Consider the following 18628-nt stretch of genomic DNA (forward strand, 5'->3'; position numbering starts at 1 on the left):
TTGTTCACGGTCTTTCATACAGCACTATGAGAAGCAGGAAGAGACTGAACTGACTGACCTGAGTCAGGAAGCTCAGCTGCAAAGAGAACTCGACTTACTTCTGCTTTGTAAAAATAATAATAATACTTCCTCAGTGTGGGTTGAATTGTCTTTACTTCAACATTGGTGATACATATATTTTAAATAAAAAAGCAAATAAAAAAAAACGCTGTGTTCAATTAATGCACATACTCTGAATAAAATAAAAAATAGAATTTAATGTGCACGACAGTATCTTCATTTTGACACCCTCAAAAAGTTAGACGGGATGTTTTTTGCAGCCACCGACAACGTGATTACATGCGAACCATAATCGCCGACTTTTCAGACTCCACACTGAAACCACCTTTGGAACAGTCCACTCCTGGCGAGTGGGCGTGATAGTCTGAACTGGCAACAGTAAAAGCAGTCTAGCAGCATTAACTGGAATCAAACACGTTGAGCAAGGTCACGTTAAAAGATCTGTACCGCCAAAGCCCAGTGATTTCTTTTTATATAGAGGGAGATATATTATAAAAAAAAGGCACATTGGCCACATTAAACCGTTTATCATGATCCAAAATTTGAATCAGTTGCTACAAAAATATATAAAACATTATCTGTGCAGTTAACAGGCTCACAGAAAAATACAGCATTGCACAACTACTCAAGTGTTCGACAACATCCAGACACGTTCGACTCAGGATTGAGGCAAAAATAACTGGAACACTTTTTTTTTTTCCCCCGGACATGCCAATATAAAAGATACATATATGTATGCCTCTGCGAAGTCCAGCTACAAGATCCCAAGAGTACGTCCAGTTGGTGAGCAGAAGCAAAAGGCGAATACCTTTATGATTTGAGCCCAGTTTGGGCGAAAGGCACTTAACAAACAGGAGCGGTTGATGAGCCCTCTAGTGGATCCCCAGGCACTGCAGGCCCGGTTCTCACTTTCAGGCGATGCCCCCCTCAGTGATGCAGTCTTCCTCACTCTGGCCGGGTCCTGCGGGAGGAGGACCCGGCTGTGTGCGCGTCTCAGACACACTGGACGGTGTCTCTCTGACAGGATCTGCGTCTGACGCGGAGGAAAACCCAGCTTCCCCTGTCGGACTGTGAGAGTCGGTTTCTGCGGACAGTACTGGCGGCTCCGTGTGCGCTGCCGAGTGCGGAGACGCTGCGGACTCGACAGGCGGCCCGGCAGGTGACGTGTGAGGGACGTGCGGTGGCTGTAAACAATGTGTATGTTCCAGCTGCAAGGAGGGCGAGGGGGGCAGCTGCTCAGTGTGCGGTCCGCCCGGCGGCGGTGGCGGCGGCGGCGGCCTGGCATCTGTGCTGGGCGCCGCCGTCTCTGACAGCTGCTCGGCGGGGGAATAATAAGGCAGAAATGGTCTCTCGGAGCCACAGGTCCGCATTGCCAGGTAAGTGTGCAGCAGGAGGTGCGGGAAGCGGGACGTGAAGTAGCAGACAAATTCGTCAGGGATGGAACCCAGAGTCTCTTGTACGTCCGCGGGCAACTCCCTGTAATGGTGTTTCTGTGGAGCAGAAGACCAGCAGTGAGCCGTGTGCAGGAACAGCGCTCCTGCAGGACAGGGCATGCAAGTGCAACCTACCTTGTTCCTCATTGCGCGCAGCAGGTCTCTGACTGAACCTCCCTTATAGGAACGGAATTTCCGCAAATCTGCAGAGAAAAATTATAATAGTAAAAAAAAATAAGAACGCCTTCTGCTTTAGCTGTCTGCATCCCAAAAAAGGGGAAGAGTAAGATTTGATACAGCAACAGGCTCCTGCTTGCAAGAATCGCAGTGAAATGCGTCTGCAAGCAGTGTTGACAGTTATATTCCAGCCACGCATTTCGACTCCAGGCTGCATTTCCATGTAACTCCATAATGTACCTGTCTGCAGCGGCACTGTGATGTGCTGCCTCCAGCACCCCTTGACTACAGCTCTGCCTCCTCGCTCCAGCTGCCTCACGATCGGACCGTCCAGAGCTTCTTTTTCTATTCTGTCACTTACGTCCTGCGAGCAACAAAGAAAACATGAAGGAATTCTATCAAAACACAGCAGTTGGAAGTGTCTTAGTCAAATGGATGCAAGTTGATCGTTTAAAAAAAGGGCCATTTCCCACTTTTAGTAAAAGCACATCCTTCTTGAGTATTCAGGGTTTAATCCATACATTTACGCAAGGCACTTGTATTTTTTCATGGTATGTTTACTGCCCTTTTTAGTTCTAGAGTAGAAAAACATGCATTGTGTAACGGGAGAAGACGATAGTTCACAACTTCTCTCTGACCTGAAAGAACTGCAGCTCCTTCTCCTGGCTCCAGAAGAAGGGGTGCTTGAGAACACTTTCTGCCAAAGGCCTCCGAGACGGCTGCACGCTCAGCATCTGCTCGACGAGATCTCTGGCTACGATGTCCCCTGGTGAACACGACAGACGTGCACGTCAGATAATGTGTTTAAAAGACAAAAAACCCAGAAGAAAAGACTGGTGACGAGAGACAATTTGTGTCCATCTCAGAGATTAAACAAACAAACAAACTCTCATCCTCACCATGTTTATCTGTTTGCAGATGGTCGAGGCTGTAGGTGCCCAGTAGGATGTTTGCTTGCCTCTGGAGCGGTTTGCCAAAAGGGTGGCTTCCCTGAGACGCCACGTAGTAGAACACGCACCCGGCGGAGAAAATGTCCACGGCGCAGGTCTAAACCACAACACGAGAAGGCAGGAAGGTCAGTGAGAATCTGCAAAACCCTGATCAGAACTGACCTGTCGAGCGTTGGACACACGTTATCAAAGTCGGTTTCCTGTGGACGATTAATTTAGCATTAACAAACTGAGTATCTTTCTATCATTGGGTTGGATTACACCAATGCAAGCGAACCAAAATATCATCGCTGCCACCTACAGTCATTTTGTGGGAAAGCTCTCCAAAAAAAATAAAAAATAAGAAATGTAGTTTATGTGCAACAAGTGGAAATCAACCTATAGCTGAGCTGTGAGCTCAATATCTGCAGGCAAATCAGCTGATCAAAGTCAAACTATGTTATTGTGTCATGTAAAACAATTTCATTTTTAGTGACAATTTTATATTCCTTGATATCAAAAAATAAATTGTCAATTTTTTAACTCTGTGCTCAACCCTTACAACGAGCAAGCGACTTGCGACTCACCGGATTGTCCTTGCAGTCCTCGCTGAGCACCTCCGGCGCAATCCAGCCCTCGGTGCCCGGCACGCCGGACCCTCTGCTGAAGCTGTGGCGGCCCACCGCCAGCTTCTTGCACAGGCCGAAGTCGGAGATCATGGCTTTGACGCGGCCGTGGGCATTGGGCATGGACACCAGGATGTTGTGGGGCTTCAGGTCTCTGTGGACTGGGGGAGAGACGGTTGGATTGGATGACACCGCTGAAGAAGCTCACGACGATGAAATCATTCGCCGTTTGGCTGTCGTTGTGTCGCCAGTGTTTGCCGGTGGATACCTATGTTGAGCGAGTGCAGGTGTGCCAGCCCCGACATGGTCTGCTGGAGAAGCACGACCGGCTCCAGTTCGTGGCGGTTGAAATCTTTCCTCTCCACGTACTGGGAACGTGAAAGAAAGCGAAGTTAGACTTGTGTGTCTCACCAGGCAGGCTGTGCGCGGCACCGACTGAGAACGCCGGCCTTTACCTCCTGGAGTGATGCGGCGCACAGCTCGATGGCAATGTACTGAAACTGCCGGTCCCGCTCGGTGCAGAAGTAGCGGATGACGTTCGGGTGCTCGTCCGACTCCCTCAGCAGCTGAACTTCCCGGTCTGCGAAGCTGAAGCATTCCGGGAGGATCCTCTTCACCGCCACGCGCCGGTTGTCAAAACGCCCCCTTGTGGCGACAGGAAGAGCAGTCAGCGGAAGTTGGCGATACTTTGCATTTACGCTTCAGACGAAGTTGCCGCGAACTGCGGCAAGATCGCTCAGTCTTACTTGTACACAATTGTCCCCTCAGCGCCGTGACCCAGGACCTCTCTGGGGTTGAAAGCAATGTTTCCCACTCTGACAATACTGGAGTCCTCGTCTGAGAAAAACCAGCACACAGTCAGTGTTAATTTTGACAGCAAAATTTGATTTAGTTTCAGTCATACTCTTTTGACTAAAATGTTATTTAGTTTTAGTCTAATCTAAATCGTTTTAGTTTTAGCCCAGTTTTAGTTGACAAAATATCACAATCATTTTAGTCGACTAATCCAGTGGTTCTCAAACTTTCTCATCACACCCCACCTTGGAGGAAGAAAATTTTTCATGCTCCCCTAGAAGCCCCAAATTTGACGTGGCTGTGTCTTGAGGGATCCCGATGAACCTGCAAGTGGCCCCATGTCTCTAGGACAAAGTTGACTTTTCACCCCATAGACTTGCATGGCATTAGGGTTAGCAATAAGGCTGGAATTAGGGTTAGGATTAGGGCTACTGCTGGAATTAGGGTTAGGGTTTTGGGGTTTCTCATGGGCTAGAAGCCCCAAATTTGACGTGGCTGTGTCTTGAGGGATCCCGATGAACCTGCAAGTGGTCCCATGTCTCTAGGACAAAGTTGACTTTTGACCCCATAGACTTGCAATGGCATTAGGGTTAGCGATAAGGCTGGAATTAGGGTTGGGGTTACTGCTGGAATTAGGGTTAGGGTTTTGGGGTTCCTCATGGGCTAGAAGGGTTAGGGTTTTTAGGGTCTTTGTAAAGGACTTTTTAAAGGAGTTTTATTTTCATTCATATCAAATGTGAAGTGCGTCCAAATGTCCTGTCGCCTCTTCCTTCCCAGTGTTGGCATTTGGTCTCAAACTAGTCTGTACGGAGGTATAATGTTGCTGCAGTTTGGGTGATGGTAATTTCAGTGCGTCTCACCATTATCGTCTTGCTCACTGATGGCGTTTCCGGGCTCGGAGCAGGACAGGTTTGAATGGTTGGAGGCGCGCGGGGTGAGGTTGGGAGTGCTGTGGTCTGAGCTCTCCGAGCGGCCATGAGCCGCGTCCAGGAAGTCGCTGTCTGGGACGATATCGCCGGTTGGGAACGGCTGCTGCCTCTGGAGCATCTCCAGCCTCTCCTCCATCTGCCTCTGGAACTCCTGGTGCTGCAGCTGCTGCTGCTTGTGGACGCTCTGCGGTGGCGACCGAGACAACATGGTGAACCTCGACGAACAACTGGCGTATTTCGTTTCACCACAGGAGTCGATTTTTCTGTTTTCACTTGGGTTACATCGTTGGAAAATTTCTGAATTTAAAGGCACAGCTAGCGGACTATGGTGTAGTACACCGTTTATTAACCACTTGATTTGTTTTTGTACTGCTTTTGTGCCCACTCTTCAGGGCTGCCATCAATGGCCCTGAACTCTGACTTCAGAGGTTGACAGAATGCACAAAGTGTATCATGCAAATGCAAATTTCCCCCACGTGGGACAATAAAGGCTAAATCTTATCTTAAACGTTCAAATGAAAGCGCCACTCAGTTTTTCCGAGTCTTTAAAGCAATAAGCTGACTCACTCTCAAAAACTGCAGGTGTACGGAGGCCACATGGCTACACTGTTCGACTCACCTTCGGGTAGGTAATCATGAAGGCCACCCAGCCGGCCAAGAGGAACGTGGAGAAGATGATGGTGGCCATGTCTTTGAGCATGGAGTCCACCGGAGCCTCCGGGCGAGTGGTGCGACCGCCGGCCCCGGGTTCCTGGATGGATGTCTCGCGGACGGGAGGAGGGGAGCCGTCGTCTGTGCCGCTATCATTCACCTTCTGCAACGCGGTGGGGTGAAGGAGCGGTGAGAAAATCCGCTGTTGGACTACAAAGTCAACTCACCAAAAACAACAAAAAAACAACAGCAACTCACCTCCTCAGCTTTGTTGTCGGCAGCCGGTGGAATGACGTTGCCTGGGTTGCGGGGCAAACTGTCAGGAAACTTCTCCAGGATCTTTTTGTGAGCTTCAGGCGGTATCTCGTGATGACCTGGAAAAAAATAAATAATTGATTTGCATATGGCTACATAATTAATACGTTTTAGCCACAATATCGACAATATCGAGACAGCTTTGTTCTAACAGCAATGACGAAATTGACTTTATTGTTCAAAAGACACGCAAGTACGCGAAATTCATCTTATCATCCAGCAGAGGGCAGGCCCTGCACAGCAGTGACTCAAAGCACTGTGGGCTTGAGGAAATCTTGCATGAGGGCACTTGTGTTTGACTTTTGCTGCGTTCAGACTGCAGGCGAATCTGATTCCAATCAGATTCCTTCTCAAATCCGATTTTTTTTTTTTAGGGCTGACTGTCCACACTGTTTTTAGCAAGTGTCCAAATGGGATCTGGCTCTGTTGTTCTGCACCTGGAATGGCGCTCTCTGGTCTGGCGCATTGGGTCTTGCGTCGCCGAGAGTGGCGTTATGGACAGTCAAAACCGGTGTGTTTGGAGCTGTTCACACTGAGACGCATCTTTTCAAATGCGGTTTGAAACTACCTCCCGATTTCATGTGATTTGTGACTGTTCAGACTACAAGAGCCATCCGGTTTCAATCTGGATGGGCTGAAAATCAGATTTTGGCTGGCAGCCTGAACGCGGCTTTCGTGATTGCTGATGCCAACCTATGAGCAGCAGGTGATTCTTCATGAAGTTGATCCGGTTTCGCTCTCGCAGCGCAGCGTTGAACTTGACGCTGGTGCTGGGTGTGATGACGCACTCCTTGTCCTCTTCCGTCTCCCGGCTGTCGGGACCCTCAAGCATGGGGAAGCTGCTGCCACGGGGCTGCACACACACACGCACACACAAACAGACAGACTTTAGCAGATGTTTCTAACCTGCCCAACAGAGTCAAAGAGGCTTAAACAAGGAAATCCTGCTACAACAACAAAATGTGCAGACTTCCTGTGTCATCGAGGGTAAAAGCTTTGCCTCTGGTTGGAGAAGTAGGGCATGTTTTTTTATCATCACGTCTTGCCAACTGGCAAAGTGTTTTGCAGAAGTGATGAAACGTGTTTAACAGTCACTCACCACCACTGTGACCCCGTCGTGCACCAAGGAGGGAGAGGCGTAGAGACTGGTGGAGTATTTCCCCACGTACAAAGTGGCCCTGAAAAAAAAGAAAGACAAAGAAAATTTAGCTTTTTACGTGAACAGGCTTATTAATCAGCAACATACAACCAATGGCGTGATGCACTACTGAGGGAGAACTGACAGGGAGAACTGACAGGGAGAACTGACAGGCACCTTGGCAGCCCTAGGTCGCCACAACTTGTCAGCGAAACTCTCACAATCACAGATCAGCCACTGAAAGCCCCCAGTGGCCTTTTTTTGGCTGCGGCAGGTGCGAGGGCGAGAAATAAACCCGAAAGCCGGACCACGTTGCGAAAACCGAGCTGAAACCAAGAGTCAAGACATGTCCCGACACCCTCTCAGCGTGAAGCAATCGCACATATTTGCAGGATTATCTGTTTGATTCCACCCTCTTAGCAAGCGAGACTTGCAGTATTCGATCACTAGGAGGAGGGCGCCAGCAGGGGGCGCCTGCGGATGGAAAGGCTGCTCACATGAACTTGTTTTTCGGCTTCTTCTCTTGCGGGAACGGGTACTTCCACTGCGTGATGCGGCCCACCTCTCCGGACATGAAGGTGAGGTAGCGCAGGGTCTCCACGGCCACGTTGGTGTGGGGGACCTTGCGCAGGCCCTCGCGCTGCCAGATGTACATGGCCACCACCGGCGAGTTGTAGTTCTGCACCCACTGGACGTCCCCGGAGTCGCTGTCCACCGTCACCACCAGGCCGTCGCCGTTGGACACAAAGTGGGCCATCACTGGAAACAAAGAGGCGGTGAGCGACGGGGCGCCGCGGATTAAACGCAAGCGCGTCGGTCTCGGGGTCTCACTGTATTTGGTGTCGTCGTCGGGGAGGGTGGAGGCATAGTCAGAATAGGTGGCATTCCAGCGGAGCTCCCTGCTCTTGGTGTCGTACATGGTGATGGTGTACTCTGAGCAGGGAAAGACAGACAATGGCATATTTAAAAAGTAAAAGGGAGGTGGGGGTGGGGGTGGGGGCGGGGGGCAATAGTATTTCCTTATGTAACGTACAGAAAGGGGGAGAGACAGAGAGAAAGTATCCGTTCCTGGGAGAAAACGCTGACAGGTGTTGGATGTCCCGCGTTTTAAAAGGAAAAAAATGGGAAACTAAATCCGACGAGCTCTGCTGACTCCGACACCACGGTCCAAACCCCAACCCGACCCCCACCCCCAACCCCATCCCCTCTCTCAAATTCCTCCCCCCCCCCTCCTCCTTTTGTTTGCACGTTCCGGTGGAAGGTTCGAAACATCGCAAGCCGTCCCAGACGTGGCAGGGCGGCGTGTGAGTGGGCTGCAAACCCTCAGGCAGCGGCTCCGCATCAGCGCGCTGTCCAAACAGGAAGTGCAGCACGAGCAAGGAGACGCAAAACAACGTCATATAAATAAAGGTCCGTGCTACGTTTAGGCTGTGTTCAGACTGCAGGCGAATCTGATTCAAATCTGATTCCTTCTCAAATACGATTTTCAGGGCTGACTGTCCACACTGTCCAAATGGGATCTGGCTGTGTTCAGACTTGGCCACATTATTGACCCACCTGACGGGTTGCTGTAGCAATGTGATTTGCGACTGCTCGGGCTACAACAGAGCCATCCAGTTTCAATCTGGATGGGCTGAAAATCGGATTTTGGCTGGCAGTCTGAACTATAGGCTATAGCGTGGGGTGGGGACACTGGGGGTAAACAAACATCTGTCAACATTTGGGGATTACAACATCCAAGACAAACGTGCCTGTTGATTGGAATTGGCCGTAGCGGCAGCAGATTTAAAAACGAGGTCCGCCAGAGGCGCCGCTTTACCTGTGCGTCCCAGATAGAGGAGGGACGAGGACGGACACAACATCTCGGCGAAGGAAGACGTGAGCGTCTGCTGTTTCTCTCCGGTCAGCAGGTCCACCACGTGCCACAGGTCCTGCTTTTTACCTGGTGAACACACGAGCACACTTTGGTGAAATATTCACAACCTCAGCCACATAAGAGATGAACGGACAGGCGTGTCCAGCAACAAGTAATTACAGCAGTTCAGCAGTTCAGCATCACAGGCTTTGCTTTGGTGTTATTTGAAGCAATTAAAGGATAAATGCAAACTAAAGTGATGAGGAAATTCACTCAAACTGTAATTGGCAAAGAGAAAATCTCATCCGTGACCCGCCTCTGAGTCATCAAGGTGTTTAGAATAATAAACTAATAATAACAAAAGGAATAATAATTTAAAAACAAATAGATACAGCTTTGGAATAGTAAAAATATCTTTTTCTGTTCAAATATGTCCACGTGCTGCACCAGAATTTCGATTCAGCAGGGAAGCAAATCAGGGGACGTTTTACTGTCCCGTTCCGTGTTTGTCTTTACAGCCGATTGAAGCAACGCAAGCAAAGAAGATAACGGGCGTCGGACGCGCCGCATACAGCCGTTCCAGGTCGACCGCAAACGTTTGGGTTAAAAGGGCACGTGTGAAAACGGCTTCGGGTGAGCACACCCGGATGTTGACTGTTGGAAGCTCGCAGGGGAATGAATACAATGGCGTTTCATTCAAAAGGCGCCACTCCTGTTTGAGAGGTGTCCTTACCCATGTACAGGACCCCGTCCGAACTGCGGCAGGGAGAAGCTTGCACCAGCTCGGGGATGGTGAACGGCAGTTTCTGTTTGAGTGAGACACGCAAAATGACCGCCGGGGACGGGTTCCATCTTTTAAAAACAGAGCAGAGATGATGTTCGCGGCCCCTACCGTCAGCCCTTCGTTGTTCTTTCCTCCCAGAGAGTAAAGGCTGCCATCGTTTGGGTCGGGCAGGAAGGCAGGTCTGCGGAAAACAACGGCACACGGCCGACCGTGTTTATCACGTGTAAAAGCAGGCGACACAAAAGGCAACCGCAAAGACAAAGATAACCATTTGCCTCCAACATCGTCCTTTGTGTCAAGAGACGGGTGCAGCAGTTAACCACACAGGGAAGAGCGAGTGAAAAGGTACGTACTCTGCCACGTGGGTGAGGACCTGCAGAACTGGATCTGTGAGGAAGGAAAAAAGAAAAGAAAAAATGAGATGCAGCTCGGGACTGACGGGAAAACATTGTCTCGTTGGCATTCCAGTGCACAAGCAGCTAAAAAGACAATCGAGGGAGCGTTGGAGAGGCTCCGGCGAGTTCAAATGATGAATAATAATGATAATTTGAAACAACAACACTCAAACAAAACGTACAAGTCAAACAGCACAGCAGTGCCTCAGCCACCATCACCACCAGTGACTGCAACAAGGAAAATCTTAACTTTTGAGTTTGGTTCAGCCTTATATTTGCATGCTTTCAGATCATATATAGATGTACATACATGTGCATGCATGTGTATATTTCATTGTATAAGCTGTTTTAGTTTTGTGATGGATCGGTTTTTATTTTGGTTGTTGTTGTGAACAACAAAATGAATGAATGATGCACTGCTGCAGTGACAATTTGTGACAAAGTATTGAACTAACTTTTTAAACAATGGGAAAAACAGGCAGAGTTTGTCACAGCTAAACTCCGTATAGTCTTTAAATGCTGTCGTGATAAAAAGGCACAGCTGATGCAGGTGCGGTACGAGGCTGGAACAACGCCTCCCCCCCGCCTGTGAGAACACTGCATAACTGAATTCGAGGGAAATCGATCCGTCATTTCTATTTAACACCATGTGCTATGAAAACAAAACAGCGGGGCGGGGGGGAATACAATGGAAAGGCCATGACGACGACGGCGGCTCTCTTCCAACGACGCCCGAACCGCCACTGTGACTAGACAAACATGGACCTCCCCCCCCCCAGTGTGAGCAGAGAGGGTGTGGACGGCAGAGAGGCACTTGTGGAGGTGCCTGGGGGTGGGGGTGTCAACAATTTCGAAGAGGTGGGGGTGGGGGAGTATGTGTGGTCACAAAGGGGATCAAGAAGCACCTGAAGTTAAACAGATAGCAAGTGGCAATGGTGGGGGTGATTGGTCGTGTCACGCGGATTCACGCAGAAGCGGCAGCTGTGGAGAAAATGTTCACACCAGGTTGCTAGGCAGTGAGGAGACGTGTGTGTGTGTGTGTGTGTGTGTGTGTGTGAGCTGAGATGGACAGCGCTGGTGGGAGACAGAGAGATAGGCTTGCTCCCCCCTCAGTGTGAGAGTGTTAAGTCTCCCGACTGGAGATCAGTGACAGGGGAGCGTAAGGAGCCCTCCAGCTCTGTTACAAGCCGTCACTGAAATCACAGTTTTGAAGGCTCAGTTAAAAACTCATTTGTTCAGGCTGGCATTGCATACATAGCTACTGACTGGACTGCTGCTTATTGGTTTTACATCTGTGTTTTTATTACGTTTCACTGATTTTGCATTTAATTCTTGTCTTATAATTGCGTTATTACCGCATTTGCGGTAATCTTGTGTTTGAAACTATATTTTACGAATATTGCTATTATGTTTTACTCTAGAAAGCACCGTGTGCACCATTTGGCTGATGCAAGGTGCTATGCAAATAAAATTTGATTGACTGATGGATTGAACAGATCCCGGTTCAGCTGATATCAAACGCCTCCTGAAGGAAAATGGGATGATGAAGAGAAAGCAGCGACTGACTCCAGCTGACAGGCACCGAGTCGGCTAAAGCAGCTTCATATAAACAAATAGTAATGATGGCGAGAGAACTTGAAATACGCATTGTCAGATTTTTGAAATGAGTCTATTTTTCCTCCCAAGTATTAGGATGGGAAAAAACACAAACACACACACACACACACGTGCGCACACACATGCATAAAAAAAAAAACAGTCCATGCTGTGTGCGGCTGATACTACAGCGAAGTCGCCCGCACGCTCGCCCACTTTGACCCTGATTACAGGCTATATTTGCCCCTCTTTCGGTTAATAAATAACCAATTTTCCAAGCCTGGCCGAACATCTGGCAGAATTTTCCTTCGGCTCAAGCCTGGGGGGGGGTTCCTCTTAATTAATAATACATTAAGGGGAAGGCATCACAGGCAGGAAGAATTATAAATGAACTCACACGTACACCAGAGGGTCAAAAAAAAAGCGAGAGAGAAAGAGAACAAAAAACAAGCAGTGCAGCATTCGTGTTTTTTTTACAGTGTGTTGTTGTTCGCTGTAATTATCTGCTGTCCCCCTTCAACAAAAATCTGATTTTCAGGGTGTCGAAAACACCTGCGGGATCTCACGCTTTGCCATTGCAAAGGTGAACCCAGTAGATGACCTTTGCCTGCCCCCCCCCCCCCATCCCCCACCCCCACCCACTCTCACCTTCTTTCAGAGTCCATTTGATAGAGCCCGACTTCTTGCTGACGGCGTGCAGGTTGCCGTCCAGCGTGGACACAAACAGCAGGCTTTCAGGGAGGGAGACCGTGCTGGCGCTGCAAAGCCACTGCGGGGACACAACACAAAAAAAAAAGAGAGACAAAAAGTGGTGGTGAGCGCTCAGCCAGCTGTCACATCCCCAGCAAAAAAACCCAACAAAAACACTTTTATTGAAAAGGCAGAGGAATTGGACGGCCAGCAGGTGTAAGGGGTCGTGGGGGCAGGCGTGTGTGACTGAAAACATACTTGTGTCATTATTTTTAAACAGTGAAACTGGACAGAGGATGAGTGCCTGCCTGGCCAGAGGCCCGCTGTCCCGCCGTCTCTGAGGAGGCGGAGGTGATGACTTCCCGCTGGCAAACACGACAACGTGGGCAGCTTTGCAAAATCGATACTTTACGATGACGGCAGAACAGCAAACAGCGATTTGGAGGGGGAGGCGGGGGCGGTGGTGGTGGGGAGGAGGGGGTTTTGGGGGAGGTCGGAGGCTGATTAGCCGGGAAGAGGCCGCCATGTGGAGGAAGGTAAACAAGCCGGGTAGAAGTCGAGCACGTGCGCTCGCTTCACACTCCACTCGTGCACCCGACTCCCATGCGGCTGCCCGGGCCTTTTTTTTTTTCTTTACTTAATTAAAAAGTATTGTTTTTTTTTCTGTAATTTGTAATTGCGATATATGTTACCATTGGGACAGGACTAGATAAGCTCTACTTCCTCCTATTACTTTGTCCATTTCGGTTTAAAATTAAAAAAAAAAAATACATTATTATTTTATTTATTTCAGCCACTTGTTTTTTCATGAAATTGTCCGAAATAAAGTTTACAAAAAAAAAAATTAAAGGTTTTACAGCTGGAACGGTACAATTCACTTAAAAAAAGTAAATGTAAAACTACAAAATAAACACAAAAAACAAAACTAAAAAAAATAGAGGAGAAAAATGTATGCCCATAGCCTCTCACCAATTGAACCAATATGGTCTATAAAAGGTTGCCAAGTCTCTTTTAAAGAACCCCAACTGGAGAATCTAATCCTCTCAAGTTTGATGCAACACATGATTTCATGCATCTGTCCAACGGACGTGTAGGAGGCGATGAATATGTCCATTCAAAAATAACCAGTCTCCTGGCAAGTGAAGCTGAGAAAGCCAAGACTCTTCGCTCTCTGGCCTTTATAACTTTTTTTTTTTAAATTGCAAATGAACCGAGGAGGCGCTTCAGCTTCTCCGTGCGCAGATGAGGCAGTGAGTCAATAAACCAAAGCGGGAACTCTCCTTCCCAGAACCTTTAGCTACCGCCAGGAAAAACACGCACCCGTGCACTGATGACAACGTTGGAGGCAAAAGTGGGCGCAAAACAAACAAACAAAAAAAACAGCGCAGAGATGTAACAGTGAGAGCGGCCATGAAGAAGAGAGGAAAAGTGAGGTGACGCAGCAAAAAACAATGGAAAGTGGTCAAAACGGGAACGGCAGCGACTCCCGTTGATCCCGCCTTGTGACCTGGCTTATGCCAGAATTAACGGACCTGCGGTCGGATGTGTGCTCCCTTCAACCACTATGGAATTCAAATAATGCCAGTGGAGGCTGCTGTATGATTATTTTTTTTTGGCATTGTCATGCTGTAAGTGGACCGCCGGGCGGAGTTTCTAGGGTTAAAAGCGGCCTTCGCGGCCGTTGGGACCGTCCTGTTGTCCGAGTGCTCCGACGTGAGGTGATGTACTGTAAAACAACATCAAAACCTCATGCAAAACTTTTATCACATAAATCACAAAAATTTTGCTTTGACCATCTCACTCCGAGAATACCGCTGCTGCTGCTGCCACCTACTTCCATCAGCCAGCTGGGTGAAAAGCATCAAAAAAAAAAATGTCAGAGCGACCTGATCAGCAGAGGGACTAAACTAAACAAACAGATGATTTGCAGTTTGTCATGTCGGCAAAATGTGACCCAAAAACACAGGTCTGGATTAACAGGAGAATTGAGAACGGCGGCTCTGTTCAAGCACGGTTTCAATTCCGATTTTTTTTTTGTCTTCCTATATTTTTTAATCGAGAGCATTTGCTGGACGGACGGCTCACGCTGGCGAAGTTTTATAGTCGCCGATTGGTTCGGGTGCATCACGGTCCAGGGCTCAGTTTGTGTTTTCATTGTGCGGCCTGAAAGCAATTAACTTGACGGCGTCTTGTTCTCGAAGTGGAGTGGAGCCCCGTGTGACATCACCCAACGCGGCCGGGCAAAGATCTCATCCGAGATCTGAGGGAGGGTTTTGAACTGCGAAGTCTAGGATTGGAACAGGGAAAGCTCGGGCAGACCGAGGCCTCGTTTCCCCTGCTTAAACCAAAGAGATATTGATCGACAAGCCTGAGTCATTGTTCTTAACAGCTGCCCGGGGGCGGCGCATATAGCCCTCGCTTAAAATGCAGATTAGCATGTCGTGCACTGCCGACACAGGCCTGAGCTTTTCAGCCGCTTCTGAGGCAGGAGAAGGAGCTGGCGGGTGAGGAGCCGTTTGAGTGCTCTTCAGTCAGACTTGGTAAAAAAAAACCACTGGAGCCCTCAGGTCAGGCACTGGCGTGGGGTCCGATGAGCAAATGCAACCATCGTGACCGAGTCAGTCGGGAGGCTCGCAGCTCCTTGCAAAACTCCCATCACGACACAAGAGAGAGAGAGAACGTTTTCAAGAGAGCCACAAGCCGCACATCGCTTCTCTGATCTCTCATCCGGTGATGCCCAAATTCAAGAGGGCGAAACGCGACACAAACAGGAACCGGAGCAGCGGCGCGCCGTGGCAGTTTCACATGCTGTGTGATCTCATGTCCCTCACAAGCGTTTGTGTCAATACCGCGCACCTGCCAGTGTTCCCACTGGGCCGCGGTCACGATCGTCGCACTGCACTTTGTTTTTCGAGTCTCCCGTAACCCCGATCGGAGTTCTTGGTTTCGCAAGCAAAATAACTTTGACATCTGTGAGCCTCGTCGGTTTTTTGGACGGCTGCCGCGCTTTCGACAAGCGCACAGCGCAGCGCCCGACCTGTGCAACATCTGGTTTAAAATGTCCCTGAGTCTCCGAGCCCCCGTTATAGGGCAACTTAAAATTAGGGGGGGGGGGGGTCACACATTTCCTCATTCTGTGAGTAACGGACATGCTCTGTCGTTGCGTAAGAGAGTTACATAATAGTACAGAAGTGGGAGAAACCAGAGTTCTGAGGTCTTCACGTTCTTGTCTGCAACCAGGCCAAACGTGGCTTAAAGGGACACTGCGCACAATAAGCAGGATATCGCCGATAGCACCTCTGGCTGTTGATCCTGACAGCTGATTACCTACCCATTATGAACAGATGTGAAGGACCGACCCAGTGTCGCTGTGGGTTTAAGGTAACAAGGGGGGTTTTTGAAAAGAAAAAGACAAGACTCGGACAGACACACAGACAGACAGACAGACAGACAGACAAGGGCCTTCTGCACAACAGAGAAGGCGCCGTCAGGAGAGATAGATAGAGAAATCAACAACAGGGGCACAAGGAAACAAGCAAGAGGAGAGGTCAACTTAATCACACGCCGTCGGAAAAACAACGTGTGCCAGACGGAACGACTCCACCAGGAGTTCTGATAATAAAGCAGGTTCATCATTTTACTTGATGTGTCGACAACACACTGCGGTGTAATAGCCGGCCATGGGCAGCCTCCGTATCAGCCGGTTAATGCTGCTGCACGGCCTCACAGAGAGGTCTGACACAGCGACGGAGAGCAGCCAGCGACAAAAACGGACTTAAAATCGACGTTTTAATGGGACGTCAAGAAATCGCAAGCAAACCTACTGTGCAGAGTAGAGTCCTGTTCAAAAGCCAGCCTGACTAACGGCAAGAACCAATAGAGAATCAAGCGAATCGGGAACACTTTTCAGGAAACCTGGCACAGCAGCATGCAAGCAGGCCTTGAGTGGGATCACTTCTCCAAAGCAGACTGCAAAAGTGTCACCGGAACCGAAATATGGAGACCAATCTAATTTGGTAGGCAGAGTTGTGCTTCAGGGCTGTATGTTATGACACAGGTAATTGTTTGGTTTCCTTCTCGCCCATTGCAAACACCAGTGCCGCAGTAACAAAACTGATGCTGTTTGTCTTGGCCTGAAGAGTCTCAAGTCTCAAGAGTACAAAAAGGAAACGGAATTGAGCAATGAAGCAAACGGCTCTTGGGAGTTCGCTAGGTGCTATGATATTAGAAGATGACTTCTTTAAGCCTGGACCGAAGGCAAAGAAGTCAGGCCCCCTTTCTGGTCCGGCTTTGGACCGCGCAGCTGCGTCTGCAGGGTTCGACACACGTGTAAGCGAAATGCACAAAGGAGGTAAACAACCTCTGGCGTGATTGTGCTGAGATAAATGGAGCCAGTGTGAAAAGTCCAGTGTTAAACTGCAAAAGTTTAAAAATAGTCATTTGTGCAGAGGCTTGAGGTGAGATTTCTGCTAAACTGCATTACGTGTCATAATTAGACACAACTTGAAAAACAACCTATAGATAGATGGCTGACAGCCATGTGTCTTGGTCCACTGGACAAGCAGACGGTCTAACAGGCTCGGAGCCACTCCTGAGAGATGATAGGGGGGGATTAAAAAGGCTACTTTAATCTGCTGCTTAATTCAACTGGACTGGCTAACTAACCATTCAGCTTTGACTCTCTCCTGAGAATTCCCCTGCTCACTGTTCTCCCTGTTTCACTCACAATGGAATCTATATAGATCAATCGTTTGGGTGAGCAACAGTAGGCATCTCAACCACTTTGTTTAACACTTTATTATTTCTTTTTTTTTTTTTTTTTGCAAAGTTGTTAATACCTTCAGTGTTTGCTCAATTGAATCAACATAAGTGGGAAAAGTTGTCGTGCACAACAGCATGGCTGATTTAAACCTTCAACAAAATAAAAACGAAATAAAAAAACCCCACTGATATCAAAAAAATATATTGTGCGGTCTGCCTTTGCTACACGTGGTGTTTTTTTTTTGTTTTTTTTTTTAAGTGAGCTCCTGGTTAAACAGTTCATTATTAATTGCAATAATTAGTTTGTTTTTTCCCCCTGCCAGGACATGATAAGCCCATAAAATACCATAACTCACTACAAAAACCACAACTTACCACAAAAACAATAACCCATGTACCCTTTCCAGTCAAACGCTTCTTAGGAAAACACAAAATACTTCTGAAAACATAAATCAGAACTACAATCTACCCGTTCATCCGGGTTTAACCACAACATAAGAGATAGATGGGTTGAAAATGTTTCTTTCATTTTCTACAGCGCTTCTCCTGCACCCAGGGGTGCTGGAGCCGAACCCCAGCTGTCATCGGGCAAAGGCGGGTTCCACCCTGGACAAATCGCCAATTATTGGTGGTTTTTAGCATGAAATAAAAATGTAAAAATTAGTTGTAAATAGAATGGCTTCATGACGGAATACTTAGACTGAAGGTGACAATTGAAATACCTAACGCTTGGCTTATCAACCACATGATTGCAAAAAAGGTACAGGCGGAATGTCTGCGTGTGGCAGGAAATGCTACCTTGATTTGAGAGGCTGCGCTTTCTGATTCTTAAAAGCTTTCCATAATAATGACACGGTGACGTAGATAATTACAAGGTTTCCAACGCACATATTATTCATGATGCATGCTTTTAGCTTGAGAGCTAACGTTAACCAACATAAGTCTGCCTCAGTCAAGTCAACCATCAGGCAGACCGAAAGAAATCCGCCCTAGACACATCTCCTTTTACAATGGCTATAAGAGCGAAGGTCTACAAAATTCTATGTTTCACTATAGCCAGGCACGTCCACGGTAATACCATCTATCTTGAGCTAGCTTATCCATTTAGCCCCTCTTACCTTTTGTGGGAGCCCAGCGCAGCAGAGCAACGCTAAAATGCACCACAACCGGATCCGCGTTCTCGATCTCCATTCCATATTTTATGGTCTCGAACCGGGACAGACAGCAGGTTTGGGCGGCCGTTGACTACATAGAAGACGTAATTTGGGTCACAGCGAGATGTCATAAAGAAATAAAACGCTGCCACGCTGAAAGAGCGCTGAACGAGGCAGCCAGCAGTGCGTAAGGTACGGCAGCGTTGGATCCGCTTCTTCCTGAAATGATGAAAATGTGGGGGTTGGACTTTGGGATGGATATGCGCGAGGAGTGGAGGAGGGGGAAGAGCCGTGAGCCAATAGGGGAAAGCTCGCGAGAACCGGATGTGCTATAAACTGC

At 48.4% G+C, this 18628-nt stretch overlaps 1 protein-coding gene across 1 annotated transcript; it reads right to left on the reverse strand.

Annotated features, from left to right (window-relative positions):
• Window positions 1-134: 134 nt before the first annotated feature.
• On the reverse strand, window positions 135-18525 carry ern1 (endoplasmic reticulum to nucleus signaling 1). The gene is made up of 22 exons (XM_076024103.1): window positions 18253-18525; window positions 12332-12452; window positions 10046-10079; window positions 9801-9873; window positions 9642-9714; window positions 8873-8995; window positions 7885-7986; window positions 7551-7812; window positions 7015-7093; window positions 6609-6768; window positions 5859-5974; window positions 5569-5763; window positions 4881-5133; window positions 3972-4062; window positions 3681-3870; window positions 3494-3593; window positions 3187-3386; window positions 2570-2717; window positions 2309-2436; window positions 1911-2034; window positions 1629-1696; window positions 135-1550 (listed from the first exon to the last, which is right to left on the reverse strand). The coding sequence occupies exons 1-22, from the start codon at window positions 18328-18330 to the stop codon at window positions 972-974; spliced, it is 3297 nt and encodes a 1098-aa protein (XP_075880218.1). The 5' UTR covers window positions 18331-18525; the 3' UTR covers window positions 135-971.
• Window positions 18526-18628: the final 103 nt, after the last annotated feature.

The sequence above is a fragment of the Nelusetta ayraudi genome, unplaced genomic scaffold (assembly GCF_046127955.1).
Source record: "Nelusetta ayraudi isolate G7.1 ecotype Tasmania unplaced genomic scaffold, CSIRO-AGI_Nayr_v1 ptg000016l, whole genome shotgun sequence".
Lineage (NCBI taxonomy): Eukaryota > Metazoa > Chordata > Actinopteri > Tetraodontiformes > Monacanthidae > Nelusetta > Nelusetta ayraudi.

What these genes read in the sequence shown, in the direction of transcription:
- ern1 (XM_076024103.1), bottom strand. Translation starts at nt 18,330, where the DNA reads ATGGAATGGAGATCGAGAACGCGGATCCGGTTGTGGTGCATTTTAGCG. An exon ending in CCTCTATCTGGGACGCACAG is followed by an intron (nt 7,987 to 8,872) that starts GTAAAGCGGCGC and finishes TTCCCTGCTCAG; the next exon opens with AGTACACCATCACCATGTAC. An exon ending in AGGACTGCAAGGACAATCCG is followed by an intron (nt 2,718 to 3,186) that starts GTGAGTCGCAAG and finishes GTTGTGGTTTAG; the next exon opens with ACCTGCGCCGTGGACATTTT.